This window comes from Anguilla anguilla, chromosome 11 (genome assembly GCF_013347855.1).
Source record: "Anguilla anguilla isolate fAngAng1 chromosome 11, fAngAng1.pri, whole genome shotgun sequence".
NCBI lineage: Eukaryota > Metazoa > Chordata > Actinopteri > Anguilliformes > Anguillidae > Anguilla > Anguilla anguilla.
Genome location: NC_049211.1, coordinates 9,124,124 through 9,142,213, shown reverse-complemented (window position 1 = coordinate 9,142,213; position 18,090 = coordinate 9,124,124). Strand labels below are relative to the sequence as shown.

Here is an 18,090-nt window from a genome sequence, read left to right as displayed (position 1 = left end):
TGCATGACTGAAACCCTTGCTAAGCGTAGGTGAAGTGCCCACAATCTGATCCACGCAGAGATCAGTGGTGATTACAGTGCACAGCCTCCGTTCCATCGCTGAGGAAATGAAGTAACGTCTGATTTCTGAGAGGCTGGCAGCGCTGCTCTCCGCCGGGTGTGTCAGCCGGTGGCCCGAGCGGGACGATGCGCGGCGCGGGGCCGAGCTCTCCGACGCCGCTGAGGCCTCCAGACAAGATGGCCTCCCGTGTCCCTCGCTTTTCTTCTCAGGCGCTGAAGAGGAGCGTCACGCGGGTGGTGCACAAGGAGAAGAAAGAGGAGATCCGGACTCTGCAGGAGCAACTGGCCGCCCTGAAGGAGATCAGCGTAGGTCGAAGCGCCGCCGCCGCCACCTCTGCATTATTAACGAACCCATCTCCTCACTTCCTGTTTCATTCAGTAGGCTGCCGCTCGCACTGTCTCCATTGTTGTTGCTATGACAACGTAGTGTAACAACTATGTATGAAGGAGGAAAAAAAAACAAATGACTATAACTTGAACATACTGTACAGGTATTTGGATTGTGTTTTTCTTTACTGTTTAATGGTTAGGTTGTACTTTCTCAATGCTGCTGATTCATTGTTTTGCTTTGTCAAATTGCTTTGACAAGGAGAAGGAGAAGGGGAAAGAGAATAGCAAAGGAAGGCAGTCTTCAAGACCAGTGAAGGCAGGTCTGTATTAGGAAACACACCCTCCTTGGCACACACACACACACACACATTCACTTGTAATGCCATTCACAGGGAAGAAACTCCTCCGTTCTGTTACTCACTGCTGAATTTAGTTTGTGTTAACTGTAAAGGCCTTGCTGTTCTGCCATTATTCTTTTCAAGGTATAAAAAAGATACCCCCCAGTAAAGCCACAGTGGTGCAAGATGTGGACCAATCACCAGTGGCTAATTATTTAGACCGGTAAGTCTCTATCGTAACCTCAGCAGGTTTCTTATCATCAGCCACAGGAGTCCATTTTGTTTTTCAACAAGCAGTGCTGGCTGTTGATTTGGCTTCCATTTTAGAAGGCAAAATACACTGAGCTCATCTTTATTGAAGCTGCATGTAAAACCCAATTCAGCAGAGAAGCAGATGAAATGTCCCCTTTGCTTTCACAACTGCAATTCAGTCCATTATTTTTAGAATATTTGATGTAAAAGTGCCACATGACTTTGTTTCCACTGAACAGGCAGTTAATTTGTGGCTGTCTGTGGCAGTTGGTGTCTGACACCAGGGATTTAAGAGGAAGTGAGAAAATCCTTCACATCCTGTTAAATAATATGTTTTAAAGTCTCCATTTGATTTCTAGAAAATAGAAATATCCAGTTGCAGTGCCAAGAAAGTATGGGTGTTTGATAACATTTTTCATGAAATAAATTCAATAATTATTTTGAAAATGTATTTTGTGTTTGCTCAGTTTCCCTTTGTCTAATATTAAGTTTTGTCTAAAGATCTGAAACCATTCAGTGTGACAAATATGCAATAATAGAGGAAATCAGGAAGGGGGCAATTACTTTTTCCATGGCACTGTATTTACTGATGAAGATTGGTTGAAGACTTGAAATGGTTCTTGAATGGTATTTTTGGATTGATTTAGCCTCTTTATTCACATTGAGCTCTTCAATCTCAGCACATCAGCTTAGAACCAGCCTTGTACTCTTGGGCATACTTGTGTAATCATATGACCACCCCCTTCAATCAAAACACACATTTCCAGTTTTGTGGCAGTCTACCTTGTTGATTTAACCCTGGCTGCATCTTATTGGTTTAGCCTTGGATGGAATGTACATCAACAGATTTTTAAAAAATGTATTACAGTATCATATCCCCTTAACCCATAAAATCAAGCATACAGCCATGCAGTCTCCTTTGACAAACATCGACAGTCATACTGAAGAGCTCAGTGGCTTTCAACATGGCACTGTCATAGGATGCCACCTTCCCAACAAGACAGTTTGTCTACTTTCTGCCCTGCTAGAGCTGCACCAGTCAACCGTTAGTGCTGTTATTGTGAAGTGGAAATGTATAGGAGCAACAACAGTTCAGCTAGGAAGAGGTAGGCCGCACTAACTTACGGAACGGGACCGTTGAGTGCTGAACTGTGTAGCGTATAAAATCATCTGTACCGGGTGCAGCACTCTCTACAGAGTTCCAAATTACCTCTGGAAACAATGGTCAGCACAAGAACTATTCATCAGGAGCTTCATGAAATGGGTTTCCATGGCCAAGCAGCCGTACACAAGCCTGAGATCACCATGTGCAATACCAAGCGTTGGCCGGAGTGGTGTAAAGCACACTGCCATTGGACTGGAGCAATGGAAACGCATTCTGTGGTGTGATGAATCACACTTCACTATCTGGCAGCCTGACGGACGAATTTGGGTTTGGCAGAATGCATACTGCCAAATGTACTGGCCCGAATAGTGCCAGCTGTTAAGTTTGGTGGAGGAGGAATAATTGTCTGGGGCTGTTTTTCATGGTTTGGGCTAGGCCCCTTAGTTCCACAGAAGAGAAATCCTAATTCTACAGTGTGCAATGACAGTCTAGAGAATTTTACACTTCCAACGCTGTGGCACCAGTTTGGGGAAAGCCGTTTCCTGTTTCAGAATGACATTGCCCCCGTGCACAAAGTAAGATCCATAAATAAATGGTTTGCTGAGTTTGGAGGGGAAGAAGTTGACTGGCCTGCACAGAGCCCTGACCTCAACCCCATCAAACACCTTTGGGATGAATTGGAATGCCGACTGCGAGCTAGGCCTTACTCCCAACATCTGTGCCAAACCGCACTAATGCTCTTGTGGCCAAATGGAAGCAAATCTTTGTGGCCATGTTCAAAAATTTACTGGGAAGACTGGAGGCTGTTACAGCAGCAAAGGGTGGTCCAACTCCATATTAATGCCCATGGTTTTAAAATGAGATGTATACCAATTTCATATGGGTCTGATGTTCAGGTGTCCACATACTTTTGGAAATGTAGTGTATTATTTTGTTAGTAATCTGTACTTAATTACTCAAAGTATTTAACTTTGAATTGATAAAAAAAATTGTGATGATCCTTCTGGCTGTGCCATAACATTCTATGTTTATTCTGCGTGAGTAGTCCATGATATGGCTGAAAAAAATGCATACATGTGTGTAGGAGATTATAAAAGGAGCAGTCATGGGTCTCAGTGAGTTAAGATTTATTTGATTTATGCAGTACTTAGATGTGTGATACGTCTGGCCGTCTGGTCTGTTTCAGTCTGTGCATCTTCTGTGGAGAGACGGACGAGTCGTTCACGGAGGAGGGGCTGGACCTGCACTACTGGAAACATTGTCCCATGCTGCGGCGGTGTGACCTTTGCAGACAGGTACTTCACAGAATGTCTGCCCCAATCCGGCCCAGCCCTGCCCTGCTCTTGCCCCGCCCTGTCCTACCCTGGCCCCGCCTTGCCCTACCCTGGTCCCGCCCTGTCCTAACCTGGTCCCGCCCTGCTCTACCCTGGCCCTAGCCCCGCCCTGCCCTACACTGGCCCTGCCCTGCCCCGGTCCCACCGGCTCCTATCCTTGCCCCGCCCATCCTGCCCTTGTCCCGCCCCCTGGGTCAGCCTGCCTTCGAACAGAGCTGACCTGGGTAACGGTGTAAGAGGTGTCTTTAAAAGGCGGGATTAGGCCAGTGTATGAGGTGTCTTTAAAAAGCGGGATTAGGCCAGTGTAAGAGGTGTGTCTTTAAAAGGCGGGATTAGGCCAGTGTAAGAGGTGTCTTTAAAAGGCGGGATTAGGCCAGTGTAAGAGGTGTCTTTAAAAGGCGGGATTAGGCCAGTGTATGAGGTGTGTCTTTAAAAGGCGGGATTAGGCCAGTGTAAGAGGTGTGTCTTTAAAAGGCGGGATTAGGCCAGTGTAAGAGGTGTGTCTTTAAAAGGCGGGATTAGGCCAGTGTAAGAGGTGTGTCTTTAAAAGGCGGGATTAGGCCAGTGTAAGAGGTGTGTCTTTAAAAGGCGGGATTAGGCCAGTGTAAGAGGTGTGTCTTTAAAAGGCGGGATTATGCCAGTGTAAGAGGTGTGTCTTTAAAAGGCGGGATTAGGCCAGTGTAAGAGGTGTGTCTTTAAAAGGCGGGGTTAGGCCAGTGTAAGAGGTGTGTCTTTAAAAGGCGGGGTTAGGCCAGTGTAAGAGGTGTGTCTTTAAAAGGCGGGATTAGGCCAGTGTAAGAGGTGTGTCTTTAAAAGGCGGGATTAGGCCAGTGTAAGAGGTGTGTCTTTAAAAGGCGGGATTATGCCAGTGTAAGAGGTGTGTCTTTAAAAGGCGGGATTAGGCCAGTGTAAGAGGTGTGTCTTTAAAAGGCGGGGTTAGGCCAGTGTAAGAAGTGTGTCTTTAAAAGGCGGGATCGGGTGAGGGTGAGGGGTGAGGGTGAGACAAGCTCTGCATGCCCCCGCAGGTTGTGGAGATCTCCAGCTTGAACGAGCACTTGCTGGAGGAGTGCGAGAGTAAAGGAGCGTTCGCCAAGTGCCCCCAGTGCGCCGAGGCTGTGCCCAGAGACCAGCTGGTGGAGCACGCCCGGAGTCAAGCCTGCAACCGTGAGTGTGCTGTAGCGCCACGGGCCCTCGGCCCCGCCCATCACGCAGCCCCCCCCGGCCCCACCCCCCTGGGGCTTAATCACCCACCCACATCTGGCCTGGGCCAGGTCTCAGAACATTTGGATGCTTCTACTTTCGTCTTAACTGCAGCGCAATGGGCACACTGTATAATGTTTACTTTACGTTCATTAATCTCAATTAAAAAAGCTTCAGATAAGAATGAATGAAATCTGAAACGGGTACAGAGAGATGGCAAATTGGCTTGACTGACAAATGAATTATTAATGCAAGATTAATGTAGTGTGATGCAGTCATGCTTTGGGGCCTGAATGCAGTAAAGCACTAAATGCACTATAGCACAGTTCACAGCTTGGTTTATGTTTCTAGGGCAGACTCAACTGCTGACTTTGGTAGGACCCAATAGACCCTTATATCAGTTACATTAGCCACTGTCATCAGGACTGGGACTTTTCCAGTATTTTTATATTCAACAAGTATTTCACAAAAAAAAACACAACTTTGCTTTTTAGATTTTGTCTAACTTCTTTGTTTTTAGATTTTGTGAATTTCTTATTCCAAACTTCTTCTATTTTAATATATAAAAATGTTGATATAACATTTAGCTGTGCTGTAAAGTCTCAGATCTTTTCTGGTTATGGCCTTTGATGTTAATAAGCTACCACCCTGCAAGGTAATGTATCTCCAGCAGGGTAAACATTTTAAACTACTGTTTGATGTTTGGCCTTCGTACATGAAAATGCAGAATGTTTACCCACCAGCATTCTAGCTCTCATTAGAGTAAGTTGTATTATTTTTTTTCCTAGATGATGTCATTTTGCAGTCTCGTCTATGCAAATTTTATCTTCCTGTGTTACGACAGTGGCCATCTCCACCACTGCTAGGTGACATTCTCGGGGAAAGTTCTTTATGATGCAGAACCTGGCTAATGTCAGTCAAACAAAGCCAGTCCTCTTCGGGTTTTTACGGAGAGGCAATAGTTTTGTGTTCTCTCACGTGTTTTTCTCTTTTCTTCATGTTTGAAGCTCCTGCAACGGACAGAGTATCAAACCACTGTCCATTGTGCCATGACAATTTCATGCCTGGAGAGGAGGTGAGATTTGGTTGCATTCTGTAAAAAAACAAAAAGGGTCTGCAGACAGACATTGGATATTGCTGCCTTTACTTTTACATTAATTTATTTCAAGACAGGAAAGCTGATCTTCAGGCCTGTCTGATATTCAGTTGCTCTAGTCACAAATATGTTTCTGTTTGGGGGCAGTTTCGGTCTTGGGTAAGAACCTTCATGAACGAGTGCCCTTTACAAATCTCTCCCAGCGATTTTCGACAGTTCGTTTTGGTATCTGACAAGAATTTCGTTTTATCCTTATGTTTATTATTTGCTTTTAAATAGTGAGTATTAAACATTTTTCCAGTTGTTTTTTTTTCCAGAAATTTAGAGAAGAAAGCTTTGGGTCAGTATTAGTCAGACACACGTAACCCAGCATCAGTAACTCTGGAATGCGTAGCATGCGTAGCGGAGCGTAGCACAGTGGGTAAGGAACTGGGCTTGTAACCGAAAGGTTGCAGGTTCGATTCCCGGCTAGGACACTGCCATTGTACCCTTGAGAAAGGTACTTAACCGGAATTTCTTCAGTATATATCCAGCTGTATAAATGGATACAACTATGTAAAACGCTATGTAAAAGTTGTGTAAGTCACTCTGGATAAGAGCATTTGCTAAATGCCTGTAATGTAATGGAATGGAATGGAATGGAATGGAATGGAATGAGATAAAACAAGGAGGCAGAACAGCAATCAGTCAGTCAGTCAGTCAGTCTGTAGAAAGGGTGCAGACTGCATGGGGATCAGTGGCTGGGAAGCAGCTTTCTGTAAGGTACTTATTAAAGAGGGCAGTGTGTTGGAGCGGGGGTCCGCCATCTCCCCCCCCCCTGCATAATTAGGGGCGGTGGGGGGAGGGGGGGGGGACGCACACACCTGGGGCACAGTATTCCGCCTTCTCACAGAGCCGCCTTTATCCCCCCACGCAGCCGCCTGACCCTGCGCCCCCCCCCCCCACACACACACACACACACACACACACCCCTACCCCTGATTTCCCAGAACCAACAGAAGCACAGTTTAGGAAAATGGGAGGGCCACTGGGGCTGTTTTGGGATGAAGACAGAGGGATGAGGGAGCTGTTTGCTGAGTTTCTGCTCTCAGCCTGTGTCATCCAACACTGCTCTGTCCTCCTTAATTGCATGGAAATTTATTTGGGAGAAAAAAAAGTATTTGGGGAACTTTACTTTTGAATATTACTCATAACTATTTTGGGCCATGATGAGATTTTTAAAAAGTAGACTATATAAAAGATTGTTTTGGTTTTAAAAAGGCAGACACAAAAGGCACAAATATTGAAGGATTCAACAGTTAGCTTATCTTTAACTATTGACTCCAGGCTGGCCATTGGTGGATGGGCTCCCCTTCTATATCGGGGTTCCTCCCTGTGGGGAGTTTTCATTTACCTCACTTGCTGGATTTTTGAGGGCGTTTAGGCTCTGGTATTTCCTGTTTTTCTGTTAAGCATCTTTGTGACAGTGTTTCTGTAAAAAGCACTATACAAATAAAAATTTCACTGAATACATTCTCATTGTACACGTTGTACACACACGTCCCCGAAACAGGCAGGGTCTTATTATATAATCATGGCACCATGGCTGTCTAAGTAATAGACTCAATAGACTGCAAAGTCATACTTAATCTTCTTTGGCATTGATTTCTTTTGGGTGGCAGAGGTCTAAATAACGTTCTGTGTGCCAGGGCATTCACAGGAAAGTATTACATTTCAGCCTCATCGTCTGCGGAACTTTTTTTTTCTTGCGCTGATCAATCACGCAGGTCAGCTTACAGCTGAGGTCCACTTCCTGTACGCGATACTCCTACCTGTTTTTCTGACTGCATTCCACTACCTGGAGTTCAGTAATGAAATACTCCTGCAATGACTGGGCACAAAAGAGACATAAAAACTTAAACTTGTCGGGTTTTAACCTGATCATGAATGTGGCAATCCAGGCTTCAGTGGGCGCTAGGTTTTAAAGTCTTACCATATTTACTGAATGATGACCATTTTCTATCTTGAATAGTTGTTCTGTGTAATCAGATGAATTAACCCAAATGGGGGTAGTAAAGGATAACATTGACATGACCTGACTGAATAAATCCATTTTACTTGAATGCTATTTTTAAGCCTTTTTCAGTCTCAGTTCCTATCGTTGGACCAGGTTAGAATTTAAAGAAGTAGCTCAACTGATCAAACTGAGTTCCTTGCAGGTTTGTTCCTCTCCAACCTGACTAATAGCCAGGAGGTGAAGCGAGCGATTACAAACCTTCCACATCACATCAATGGGTGATTTCCACAAGGGCTGTAAATAAATCATTTTCTGTGGTTGTCCAGTTTAATGTGACTTCTGCTTCCTGAAGTAGTGATTATTACTCTACCATAAGAATTTGTTTTTCTGTCCTCAACTCTCCCTGTGGACATGCCCCAAGATCATGAAAACTGCAGAGGCAAAAGAGTCGCTGGTTGAACTTTGGTTTGCCAGACACGTTGCGGAGTCGAATTACATCACCGGAGCGCGGCGTCTGACGTAGAGATTCTGAACTTTCATAATTCAGCGGCCTCTCTTCTTCATCCCCTTTCATTTTTATTGCACTTTTAACCCCTTACATGCTGGTGAAATTAAGCGAATTCCAGAACGACCGTTCTTTTTACAGACAGAATACCCAATGTTGTGAGTTAATAAAAATAAAAAAAAAAAAAAAGAAACTTGGCCCAATATCAGTAGCAGTGTGGTCTCTCAGCTCCTGAAAATAGAGTCACTGGAGAGCTGCTGGGGGAGGGAGAGAAACAGAGAGAGAGAGAGTGAGAGAGAGAAAACCCCGGCGACCTGACTCGTGCTTTGTCCGCAGGCCTGGAAATCTCACCTCATGGGGAGGGAGGGCTGTAAACAGAACGCGCGGAGGACGGCGGCCCTCCAGCGAGCGCTGCAGTCACAAGGTACGCCATTCATCCCCACTGGCTGCGGGCAGGACAGGGGCCCGGGGCTGCAGCCAGCCCAAGGCTCGCAGTGTGTTTGCTGAAAGCAGGCTTTAGCCTACTCTCTCTCTCTCCCTCTCCTTCTTCCTTTCTCTCTTTCTCTCTCTCCCTCTCTCTGTCCCTCCCTCTCTCTGTCCGGGCCTGCTGGGGTGTGTTTACTGTTACATCTGGACTTTCTGAGCTTTTGTTTGCTATCCAATAATCACCCCCAGGGATTTGTAGAAGTGGATCATTTTCATTTCAGTGCACATGGCTAATCAACATATTTGATTGTATAACATTTGTAAATATACTTATGTCTTTTTTTTTTTTTTTAACGGTCATCAATGAGCTGAAGGAACAATGCTATTGAACATGCTATAGCTTTTAGAGTCTGAAGAGGTCTTCATTAACACAAGAATCGAGCACTTCTAAAGGATTAAAACCGCTGTTTACCGGGCTATTGTCATCCCCAGCCTTTGACGTAGTGGGTTTTGAGCTATTTACCCTGACAATAAAGGCTCTGAGTGCGTAACATGGGGGTGGAAGACAGTGGGACGTGTGATGCCTATTGGCCCTCATGCGCAAACACTCGGTCCTCAGCATGATGCGTAGTGGACCTCACTGCCGCGTTGGGGGTTAACCCCCCACCCCCCCCCCACACACACCCTTTTTCCCTTTGATCAGGAAAGATTGGCACTACAGGCGCTACAAAGCTGATGCCCGTGGGGGCGAGAGGCCGGCCTGGGCCCAGCGCCAGCCGGATTCCCGCCCCCAAGGCCGGAGGCGGCAGGGCGAACCGCCCCAACCCCGCCAGACGGTGAGCCAGCGGGACCAGCGCCCCTGCCCTCACTCTGGGCCCTTGTGTTCGTACCCGGGGACACTGCGGGCCTCGAAGTGCGCAGAGATCTGGTGACCAAAACACCAGCCCCGCGTGTGACCTCTCGTGAATATCTCCTGGGGTCTTTTTAGAGCACCGGTCTGCCAACACAGCTGGGTAAAGGGACTGAACACGGCTTTAGGAACGCTTTACTGGGCACTTGTGTTTACACTGTGTGTTTACATTGTAGCTAGCAGCACTGTAGTCTCCTCAGTTCTGGTAACTCCTTTCATTTCACTGCATATTGAATATTTATACTTTTTTATATGTCAGGATAATCAGTGAAAATCTCAACTGTAACGTTGTTTTATAACTGTATATTTTACTGTTTAATGGGTATACAGACTGAAAATCGGTGAGGGAGTTTCACAGCTGAGAAAAATCATTTGAACGTCAGCTCAGCTCATTCCTCCAGATTAATAACTGATGAATGGATTCCACAGCTACCATAGGAAAACATTGTGCATTGCTGCAAATCTGATTATACAGAATGAGAAATTGTATGTGTTTAATTCGCTAGCTGGGGCTGACTATATTGAAAAAGGCACAGACAAGATGAAAGGTTGAGGGTAGATACTAAGCTGTTGGAAATACAAGCAAAGAGACCCCTAACAGGCTACTGCGTCTTCACAAGCACTGGATCCCTGCAGTTTACATCACTAATAATTTACATTATATGGATAATGAAATGGTATAAATCAATATGTACATTTATATTTGTACTAACTTTGTATGAATGTGTCTCATTCTCTCTGTTATTAAAAAATGAAGCACTTCAGTACGGATGCTTACGAGAGAGTAGATAAGGAACAGCATACCTTTTGGACATTCGGTGTAGTCACTTTTTATTGGAGGGGTTGCTTTGAGAGCGTATCCTTTTCCCCTTTTAGCAATCCAAATAACTTTGCACTGGGATCTTGTCCGAAACGGCCAAATTCGCTTACTCTGATGAAGGAAAGAGGAGTTTCTGAAATTTCATTGGACTTAAGAAAGAAGACTTAGACTTAGACTTAGAAGACTTAGAAGACTGGCTGAAATGTGTCCTGTGAGGAAGAGTATTTTATTATTCGTCGGTATGATGTACTGTGCTTAACTAACATAATGATGAAACAGGTAATTCAGGGAAGGAGAACAGAGTAGCCTGTTCAGTGCAGAGTCAGTGCACTAAAACAAATTTGTTTTCTCTCACACATTATTGAACCCCAGTTGAAAACCTCCCAATGAATGAATGTCAAAAACCTCTAGCAGTATTAAGATGTTTTGTTTACAGACATGATGTAAATCGGGGAGAGGTTTTGCCATAATCTTAAACAAATCCTTATTTTGACATGTATATCTTTGCTTATTTACCCATGATGCAACACTGCTCACAAAGCTGCAACCTACTTTTCATGTATTCACAATTTCTGTGCATGCATCGTTACACAGAGTGCTACATTTCTGGATGTACTTGGCTTCAAGCTTTATATATCTATTTTGGAAAGTTTGTCCCATCACACAAGGTTAATATTCATTTTCAAAAACATGTAGCCCTATATATTCCTCCAGAAGAGAAACTGAGAACATAAAGAAAACAAATTATTATTTAACTTTACTTTATTTATTGTGTGGTGTATAACCCAGCAGTGATCAGTTGCTCGTTTGCTCTTCTGTGTTTTCCTCAGACAGGTTTGTCGAAAGTTGCTTAAATACATATTTATATGGTATACTATTACAAAAAAGGAATTTAAACTATAACCAATAAAAATGTAACAGAATGGTTCATTGAAATAAACCTCAAACTAGAGTGACAGTCGGCAGAGTCCATAGCTTTCTCATCTTTTTTTTACGTTTTCCACCCCAATTTCCTGTGGAATGAGTTTGAAATCATATCTATTATCGGTTTATCAAGCGTGTCAATGAAAATAAATCATTCCGATTGTTATCTGATAACCCTTTAGTACCGTATATCTGGACTACTGTAAGTCTTAAACTAAAGAAATGGTGCAACCCATGTGTCTGCCTCGGTGCTCACAAGTCAATTTACAGCTCTAGCAAGAAATAGATTGCGTTGCAGTCCTGGTTTGACATGGATATACAACTGAGTATAATTAACACATTCTGTAAAGGCACAGCAAGTTAAAATGATTCAATGATATCAAATTATTTAATAAATCAGCTTGTTATGAAAATATAATAAAGTATTTAATTTCAAGAATATCTCATCTTTACTGAAATTATTTATGACTACAGTTTCAGGGCAGCACAGTGTACCTTTGTTTATATGTCTAAAAAAGCTTTCCAGCCGTGAATAACCTGTCACTGGGGAGCTATGGCTTGAGACCTGTGTCACTGGTGGAGAAGCTGTACAGTCCTGAAATATTTATATTCCCTAGGACCATCATTTTTACTAGGTTTCATCCAAATCTGTCCATAGCTCTTTCTATTAGGGGAGAGAGAGGAGAGAGAAATGGGGGTAGAAAAGGAGTAAGATGGACAAGATGGAGTGTGAGAGAGGAATGTGAAGATGAAGGTGAGATGGAGTCGGAGGCAGAGACAGAGAGAGAGAGAGAGAGAATGGGAGAGAGTTGTGGGAGAGAGGGAGAGAGAGAGAGAGAGAAAGGTCCATGTTTTTCCTAAATTGAAGCAGAAGATTTCCATTGAAATCATTATGTTAGATTGCTCCTTCAGGCTGTTTGGTGTCACTGAGAGAACGTTCAACATGCACATATCAGTAAGAACGCACAAGTCACTTTTTTGTAGTCAGTTTGTTCTGCTATAAGGCTGCATACAGATTTGCTGCCATTCAGGTAACAGCTTGATCTAAAAACCCATCCATGTATTTTGCTTATATTTCAGATAAATTGTTATTTGAGTAACAACAGATCACATACATACACTTTTGCATGCGGTGTAGTATTAAATGCAAACTTATCAAAGTGCTTGCTTTAATATCATAAATAATAGATGAACGGTTCAATACATCTATTTTAGAATCCGATGTACGGGCATTGCTGAAACTGCCACAAGGCTTCTGTGATTACAAAACTGAAATGACATTGTACAGATTCAAGAGTGGGTTCATATCTGGTGCAACGTATTAAATCACACTTTTTCAAAGATTTCACTCGAGGGATATTTGTCTACAGTAGTTTATCATTGTTTATGCTATGAATACTAACTGATTTTGGTTCAGTTATAAACTGTTTCGCACTCCAGGTAGAAAAACTTATCATAGCTTTAATGCCATAACAAAACCATGAAAAATTAGCAACAATACAGAGTACAAATGATATCTGCACTTGTTTAATGTATGAATATGAAAGGACCTGGTATACTTTGTTGTAGCATTTTAGTGAATAAAAGAAGTACTTGTATATTTTTAACATAGATGTTATTTCTCTCAATTAATCATGTCCAAAGTAATGATATTCAAATGTTCTTTGATAAATATTTTTCAAAAGTAAGCGATGGTGAGACAGAACGTGGACATCTTCTGTAACTCCTTTATATAACGTCATTGTATACACAGCAATCTATGTTTTGATTACAAAAACTGAATAAAATGACTTTCTTGTGCATGTCAGTGTTTGTGGTCTGTTTTGATCAGTAGTATACCTATGTAGATACAGTGTGCTTTGAAAATATGCACCCCATGGCAAAAATCAATGACTTAATCACTGATGGACTCCAGTGTTGGACTGAACTCTCAGTGGTCAGTATAGTCCATAGGGTAAACTTAGGGTAAATCTACTGTTACTGTTAGTAAAATCATTCACATCATCTTGTGTCTAAACTGCATTTCATCTGTCAAGGGTTTTTTTTCAAACCGATTCAAGTGTTGATTGTTGTGTTGCAATGTATTGCCATGTGCAATTCTTATTGTCCAGTGGCAGACTTGTCAAAACAGTATGTCTGCAATCATATGAATTGGAGGTCTTTCATTTTCACAATGGTCTACAACAGGAGTTTTGTTATGCTGACAGTTTTATATGTAATGCAATGTAAAAATAATATGGAAAATATTTGAATATCAAAAGGTTATTTTATTGATCTTTGAAACAGACAGCCACACAGCCAAACTTGAAAATAATGGAAACTATTTGGATATTATTAGTTTGTTGTTCTAGAAACACTGGCACTGAAAATAGCACCTAATTTCTTACTTTACCTATCCTCAGCTGCATTCGTCCACCTCTTTGCATCCCTATCACAGACTAACCAAATAAATACACATTCATTTTTGAGCGCAGTTACATGTGAATGCAAACATTTCTTTGTTATCATGAAAACAGGAAGTACACTCATAAACTTTGTGGGGAGGAATACTTTGTTGATTAAGAGTACAATGGCACAACTGTTTCCTTGTGCTGATCATTAATGGGCCAATTTATATTGCCTTTCTCGGGTTGATAAATATTTTCAGTTGGTTTGTCTACAGAAATTTGCTATTTACATTCCAGAAAATATATTAAACCATCTATGCTATACAATATTTCACTCAGCAAAAAGTTGTCATTGAAGAACATATAGCTTGATTTAGTTCCCACTAGTGTTTATCTTCCAAGTCAACTTGGAAAAAAAAAAAGATTATTTCGTCCCCAGAACTCCCACAGCCAATGAATACTTAACGATCCTCAGTTAAATTTATGGGATCAAAATTTCTCAATACTCACATTAAATATTATGGGTAGGGAAGATAAAAATGTAGAAACTGACAAGGTTTCATATAGTTCATTTTTCCTTAACATTTGAACACATTTTATTAAACCTTTTAAATGAAATTTTCAATGGGCTCAGTTATTACTCTGCAATGCATTATTCTGTGTCAGTTTTACATGGTTTTGCCATTATGTGGATAACATCATTTTAAGATCAACTCTTGGTCTTTGTCAAGGGTAAACAGTTTTGGTTACAATCAATTCAGAACTGAAAATAAACAATAACAATATACATAATTCATATCAAAAACCTTTTTTTAAACATATTTTTTCCACCCCTGCCCATTCATAACCAGTGAACAGACAGTGCATTGGTTTCAGGAGAGCAGTTTGTTTACTTTTGAATTCAGTCACAGAGCTGTACTGTGCTTCCAGTGGACTGGTGAGTGGACTTGTGCCTCCAAACACGGCCATAAGGGGGGTGCAAGTCCTAATCACTTGAAAACATCCAGTGTGCCACACAAAATGCTGGCTTTCCACTGCCTCTTAAAAAGCTACACTGCTACACTGGCTACAGTATACAGTCCAGTCTGTGATTAAATAGTTCAGGCTCCATCATTTTACTGATATAGAAAACAGTGGTTACAGGTCACAGATGTCTGTCTGAGCCACAAGGGATCTGGGGAAGGTGTGTTATTTATCAATCAATCAATCAATCAATCAATCAATCAATTGATTGATTTGTTATTTACGAATCTCTGACACCAGGACATGTTGGCTATGCCCAAAACAACAATACACAAAATTAAAATGTCACAGAAAGCCGCTTTAAAAATCAGTCAGAGTACAACCCTTTTGGCGCAAATTAGGTTTTTATCATACACTATATCCCACATCCTGAGTAACTCTTGTGGGTTCAGTTTATGGATTACAATTAAGCTTCGGAAAAAACAGGGGTCACTGTTCATAGGACTGACTTTGCGCTTCAGTATGCCGAAAGTCCTGAATCCAGGATGAAGCTCTGGGGTAACCCGTAATCTCTGAAGACACATACCCAGAAACACGTCGTCAATTGGGTAAAGCTCAAAGTCTTCGGAAACTAAAAATAATCTTCGAGCTAAATCCGATGACATTAAAAATCCTCCACCACCAACATAAGGTGGGTAAGGTTTGTCGAATAATTCTCTGGGAATGTAATACTTACTCTGCCGGTTCCTAATGGGGATGGCTTTGGAAATGGTGTCCCCAACAAATAAATTGTGTACTTTTTGTTCTTCTGTTTTAAAACCAATAAGTTCCACTAGGTTGTTCGTGTTCACAAACACATCGTCATCCCCTTTGAATATAAACTTCACTTGGGGACAATAAGTGTTAAACCATTTCAAGAAATTCACCTCTTTTAGAGTGAGGTTAAAAAAAGTGTCCATGAAATCCCACTGTAAAATGTCTCCGTATATCCTGTCCTCGAACTGGATGAGTTTTTGAAGATTTTTGGCATCTTTGCCTATGGAGGGGCTACCTATAAGAAACAGTGTCTTTATCTTGAGGCCATTGATTACCTGCTCCTTACCCCACGTCTTGCGCACAGCCTCGCGTCTGTCGTGTTGTTCGATTACAGATTTCACCACAATCAGTAAATTCACATTTTCCTCTCGGCACTTCTCCGGATGATTTATCAGCATCGGGAAATATCTGCAGTGTCTGTGAAGCACGAATTGATGGAATCTTGGATCAAGTCGTCGAAACCAATCCTTTTTCTTCACAGACAAATTTTCCTTGCAGTCAATCACATCTACATCCCAAAACACCCGGGTCGTATTAGAAACGAACACATCGTCCAACTTTTCTACAAGTCCAGGGTGCGAATTGTTTCCCAGACCGCCCTTAATGATGGAACCGCTTTTGTAAAAGTCGCTTTCACCCTCGAACCAGCCGACAGCTACTCTGCTTTTAACCGCCAGATGATCCTTAACGTTATCTTCCACAAACTTGAATTTCTGAATCATCAACAAAGTGGCAAAAGCTAAAGACACGCTGATGAGAATTTTCAGTACCCTCTTTCGTCTGAAAAAATACTCCATAGCCTAAGCTATCTAAAGCACGAACAATCGTGGCTAAAACCCCCCCTATTCTGATATATTCTACTTTTTCATTATGTTACTGTTATACATTCGCCTTGTTTCACCTCTTCTCCCCGCACAAGAAGTCCATCATTGCATCCTACTGCGCCCGAGGGAAGTATCGCCCAGTGTAACTTAGCGACATCTTGTGATGTGAAAAAGTGGGCATATTGTCCGGCATGCCGTAGGAGTATGCTGCTCACAGAATCCGCAGAGAGGGAAGGACCGTTTTCCGAATGTCACTCTGGAATGGGTCACGTCTCGTCTCATACTTGATTTTCCCTTCTTGTTTGCGGGGCGTTTATAGCCTCCCTTTCACGGTGAGTTTCAACTATTCCTTTCCCCTTTCATCCCCCTCTTTGTTCAGCCGTCCAACAGGAGAGCAGCCGCGTCTGCTAATTGCTTCTCTCGCTCTCCTCTTTTGCCTTGATCTTAGCCCCCCCCTCCACCCCACAACACCTAACTGTGACAGGCAGGTTTCTCATTTCACACAGATGGCAATGTGTTAGCTCAACCGATGTGTCCCAAAGGCTTTAAAGTAGATACACAATAGCGATCTTGTAATTAATTTAAGCAGGTCACAAAAGGTTTGGGTATGGCTATGTGTAGACGCCAAATTTCGGGTTTTACAACCGGTGGACGAAATAAGCCTAGCCTAGAAATTCGCACTTAGTCCCGACGCTCGACCTTGTTTTTTTCATTTCAACGTTTAATATAAACGGAACGCAGAAATGTTCATGAATAAAGACCATTTATTCAAGACACGAGAACACCCTATTTACCATTCAAGACTATTTGTTACCCTTTAAATTGTTTGGAAGGACATTATCATTTTAATGTATGGTAAAACATATATTACAGAATACAGATAATATAATTACACACTAGAATGTTCAGTGTTAATTCATCTCTTAACAAAACTGCATTTGATACCAATTGGGACCATCTGACTGAATATTTTACTGTGTCCATCAACTGAACCTCTCATTTTATAATCCCAACTGAAAATCCCAAGAAAGGCAATATATTCATTTATATCATTGTTGTTTCGGTCGCAGTAATTTGCAGTATCATTAAAAGTAGATTAAACTGTAAATGTAAATGGGTTTTTATTTTCAAGTTCCTGAAACTATAATTTATATTTATTCTGAACTGTTACACATACAGTTGAAATTTCCTGAAATCGGTTTTTAATAAACATAGTTTAAACCTTATAAACCATGGGTTTACAGGTGCTCTTGGTAGGCAGAAAACCCATCCACTCAAGTTTATTGATCCCGAACACTGTCCTCCACAAAAATAGCATTTGATATGCCAATTGCGGAAGTAGAGAACTTCATTTATTTTTGAAAATTGGGGATAGGTAAACCAGGCAAACTGTTTACCTTGCTTCTCTGACAATATCGACCCCTGCTGGCTGGACAGTGAAATAGGTTTGCAGTCTGACAGCCACTAAGGAAATTGGATTATTTATGTACACAGTGCACATGTAAGCATTTAGCAGATGCTCTTATTCAGATTGACTTACGCTGCTTACATTTTACATGCAACAATTTATACAGCTGTATATTTTCTGAAGCAATTCGGTTTTAAAGGGTTAAGGGTTCAAGTGGACGTACTTCACCTTGGACCTTCACCGTGGTGGTAAAAACTATCAGCTCACTGCCATAAGATTCACACAGTTCTCCTTTACCAATATTAAATAGGATGCTATGCTATCACAAGTCACGACTAGCTAGCGAGCCAGAAGGCTAAACAACCGGATTGAGGGATGGCTACTAATTTTAGCTGGT

The 18,090-nt window shown here is 42.1% G+C and overlaps 2 protein-coding genes across 3 annotated transcripts in view; one reads left to right on the top strand and one right to left on the bottom strand.

Annotated features, from left to right (window-relative positions):
• cep104 (centrosomal protein 104) overlaps positions 1-13,097 on the top strand; it is a 33,608-nt gene extending 20,511 nt beyond the window's left edge. For both annotated transcript variants that reach the window (XM_035381237.1, XM_035381238.1), the window contains exons 15-22: positions 270-365; positions 649-709; positions 872-950; positions 3,271-3,379; positions 4,444-4,582; positions 5,626-5,693; positions 8,552-8,639; positions 9,345-13,097. In XM_035381237.1, coding sequence (XP_035237128.1) covers positions 270-365; positions 649-709; positions 872-950; positions 3,271-3,379; positions 4,444-4,582; positions 5,626-5,693; positions 8,552-8,639; positions 9,345-9,481 — 777 coding nt within the window. In that variant the 3' untranslated portion in view covers positions 9,482-13,097. The remainder of the gene's footprint in view (positions 1-269; positions 366-648; positions 710-871; positions 951-3,270; positions 3,380-4,443; positions 4,583-5,625; positions 5,694-8,551; positions 8,640-9,344) is intronic.
• A 444-nt stretch (positions 13,098-13,541) lies between these two features.
• b3gnt7l (UDP-GlcNAc:betaGal beta-1,3-N-acetylglucosaminyltransferase 7, like) lies at positions 13,542-16,895 on the bottom strand. Its single transcript, XM_035381266.1, has 2 exons — positions 14,926-16,895; positions 13,542-14,874 (listed from the first exon to the last, which is right to left on the bottom strand). The coding sequence occupies exon 1, from the start codon at positions 16,256-16,258 to the stop codon at positions 15,017-15,019; it is 1,242 nt and encodes a 413-aa protein (XP_035237157.1). The 5' UTR covers positions 16,259-16,895; the 3' UTR covers positions 13,542-14,874; positions 14,926-15,016.
• Positions 16,896-18,090: the final 1,195 nt, after the last annotated feature.

What these genes read in the sequence shown, in the direction of transcription:
- b3gnt7l (XM_035381266.1), bottom strand. Translation starts at nt 16,258, where the DNA reads ATGGAGTATTTTTTCAGACGAAAGAGGGTACTGAAAATTCTCATCAGC.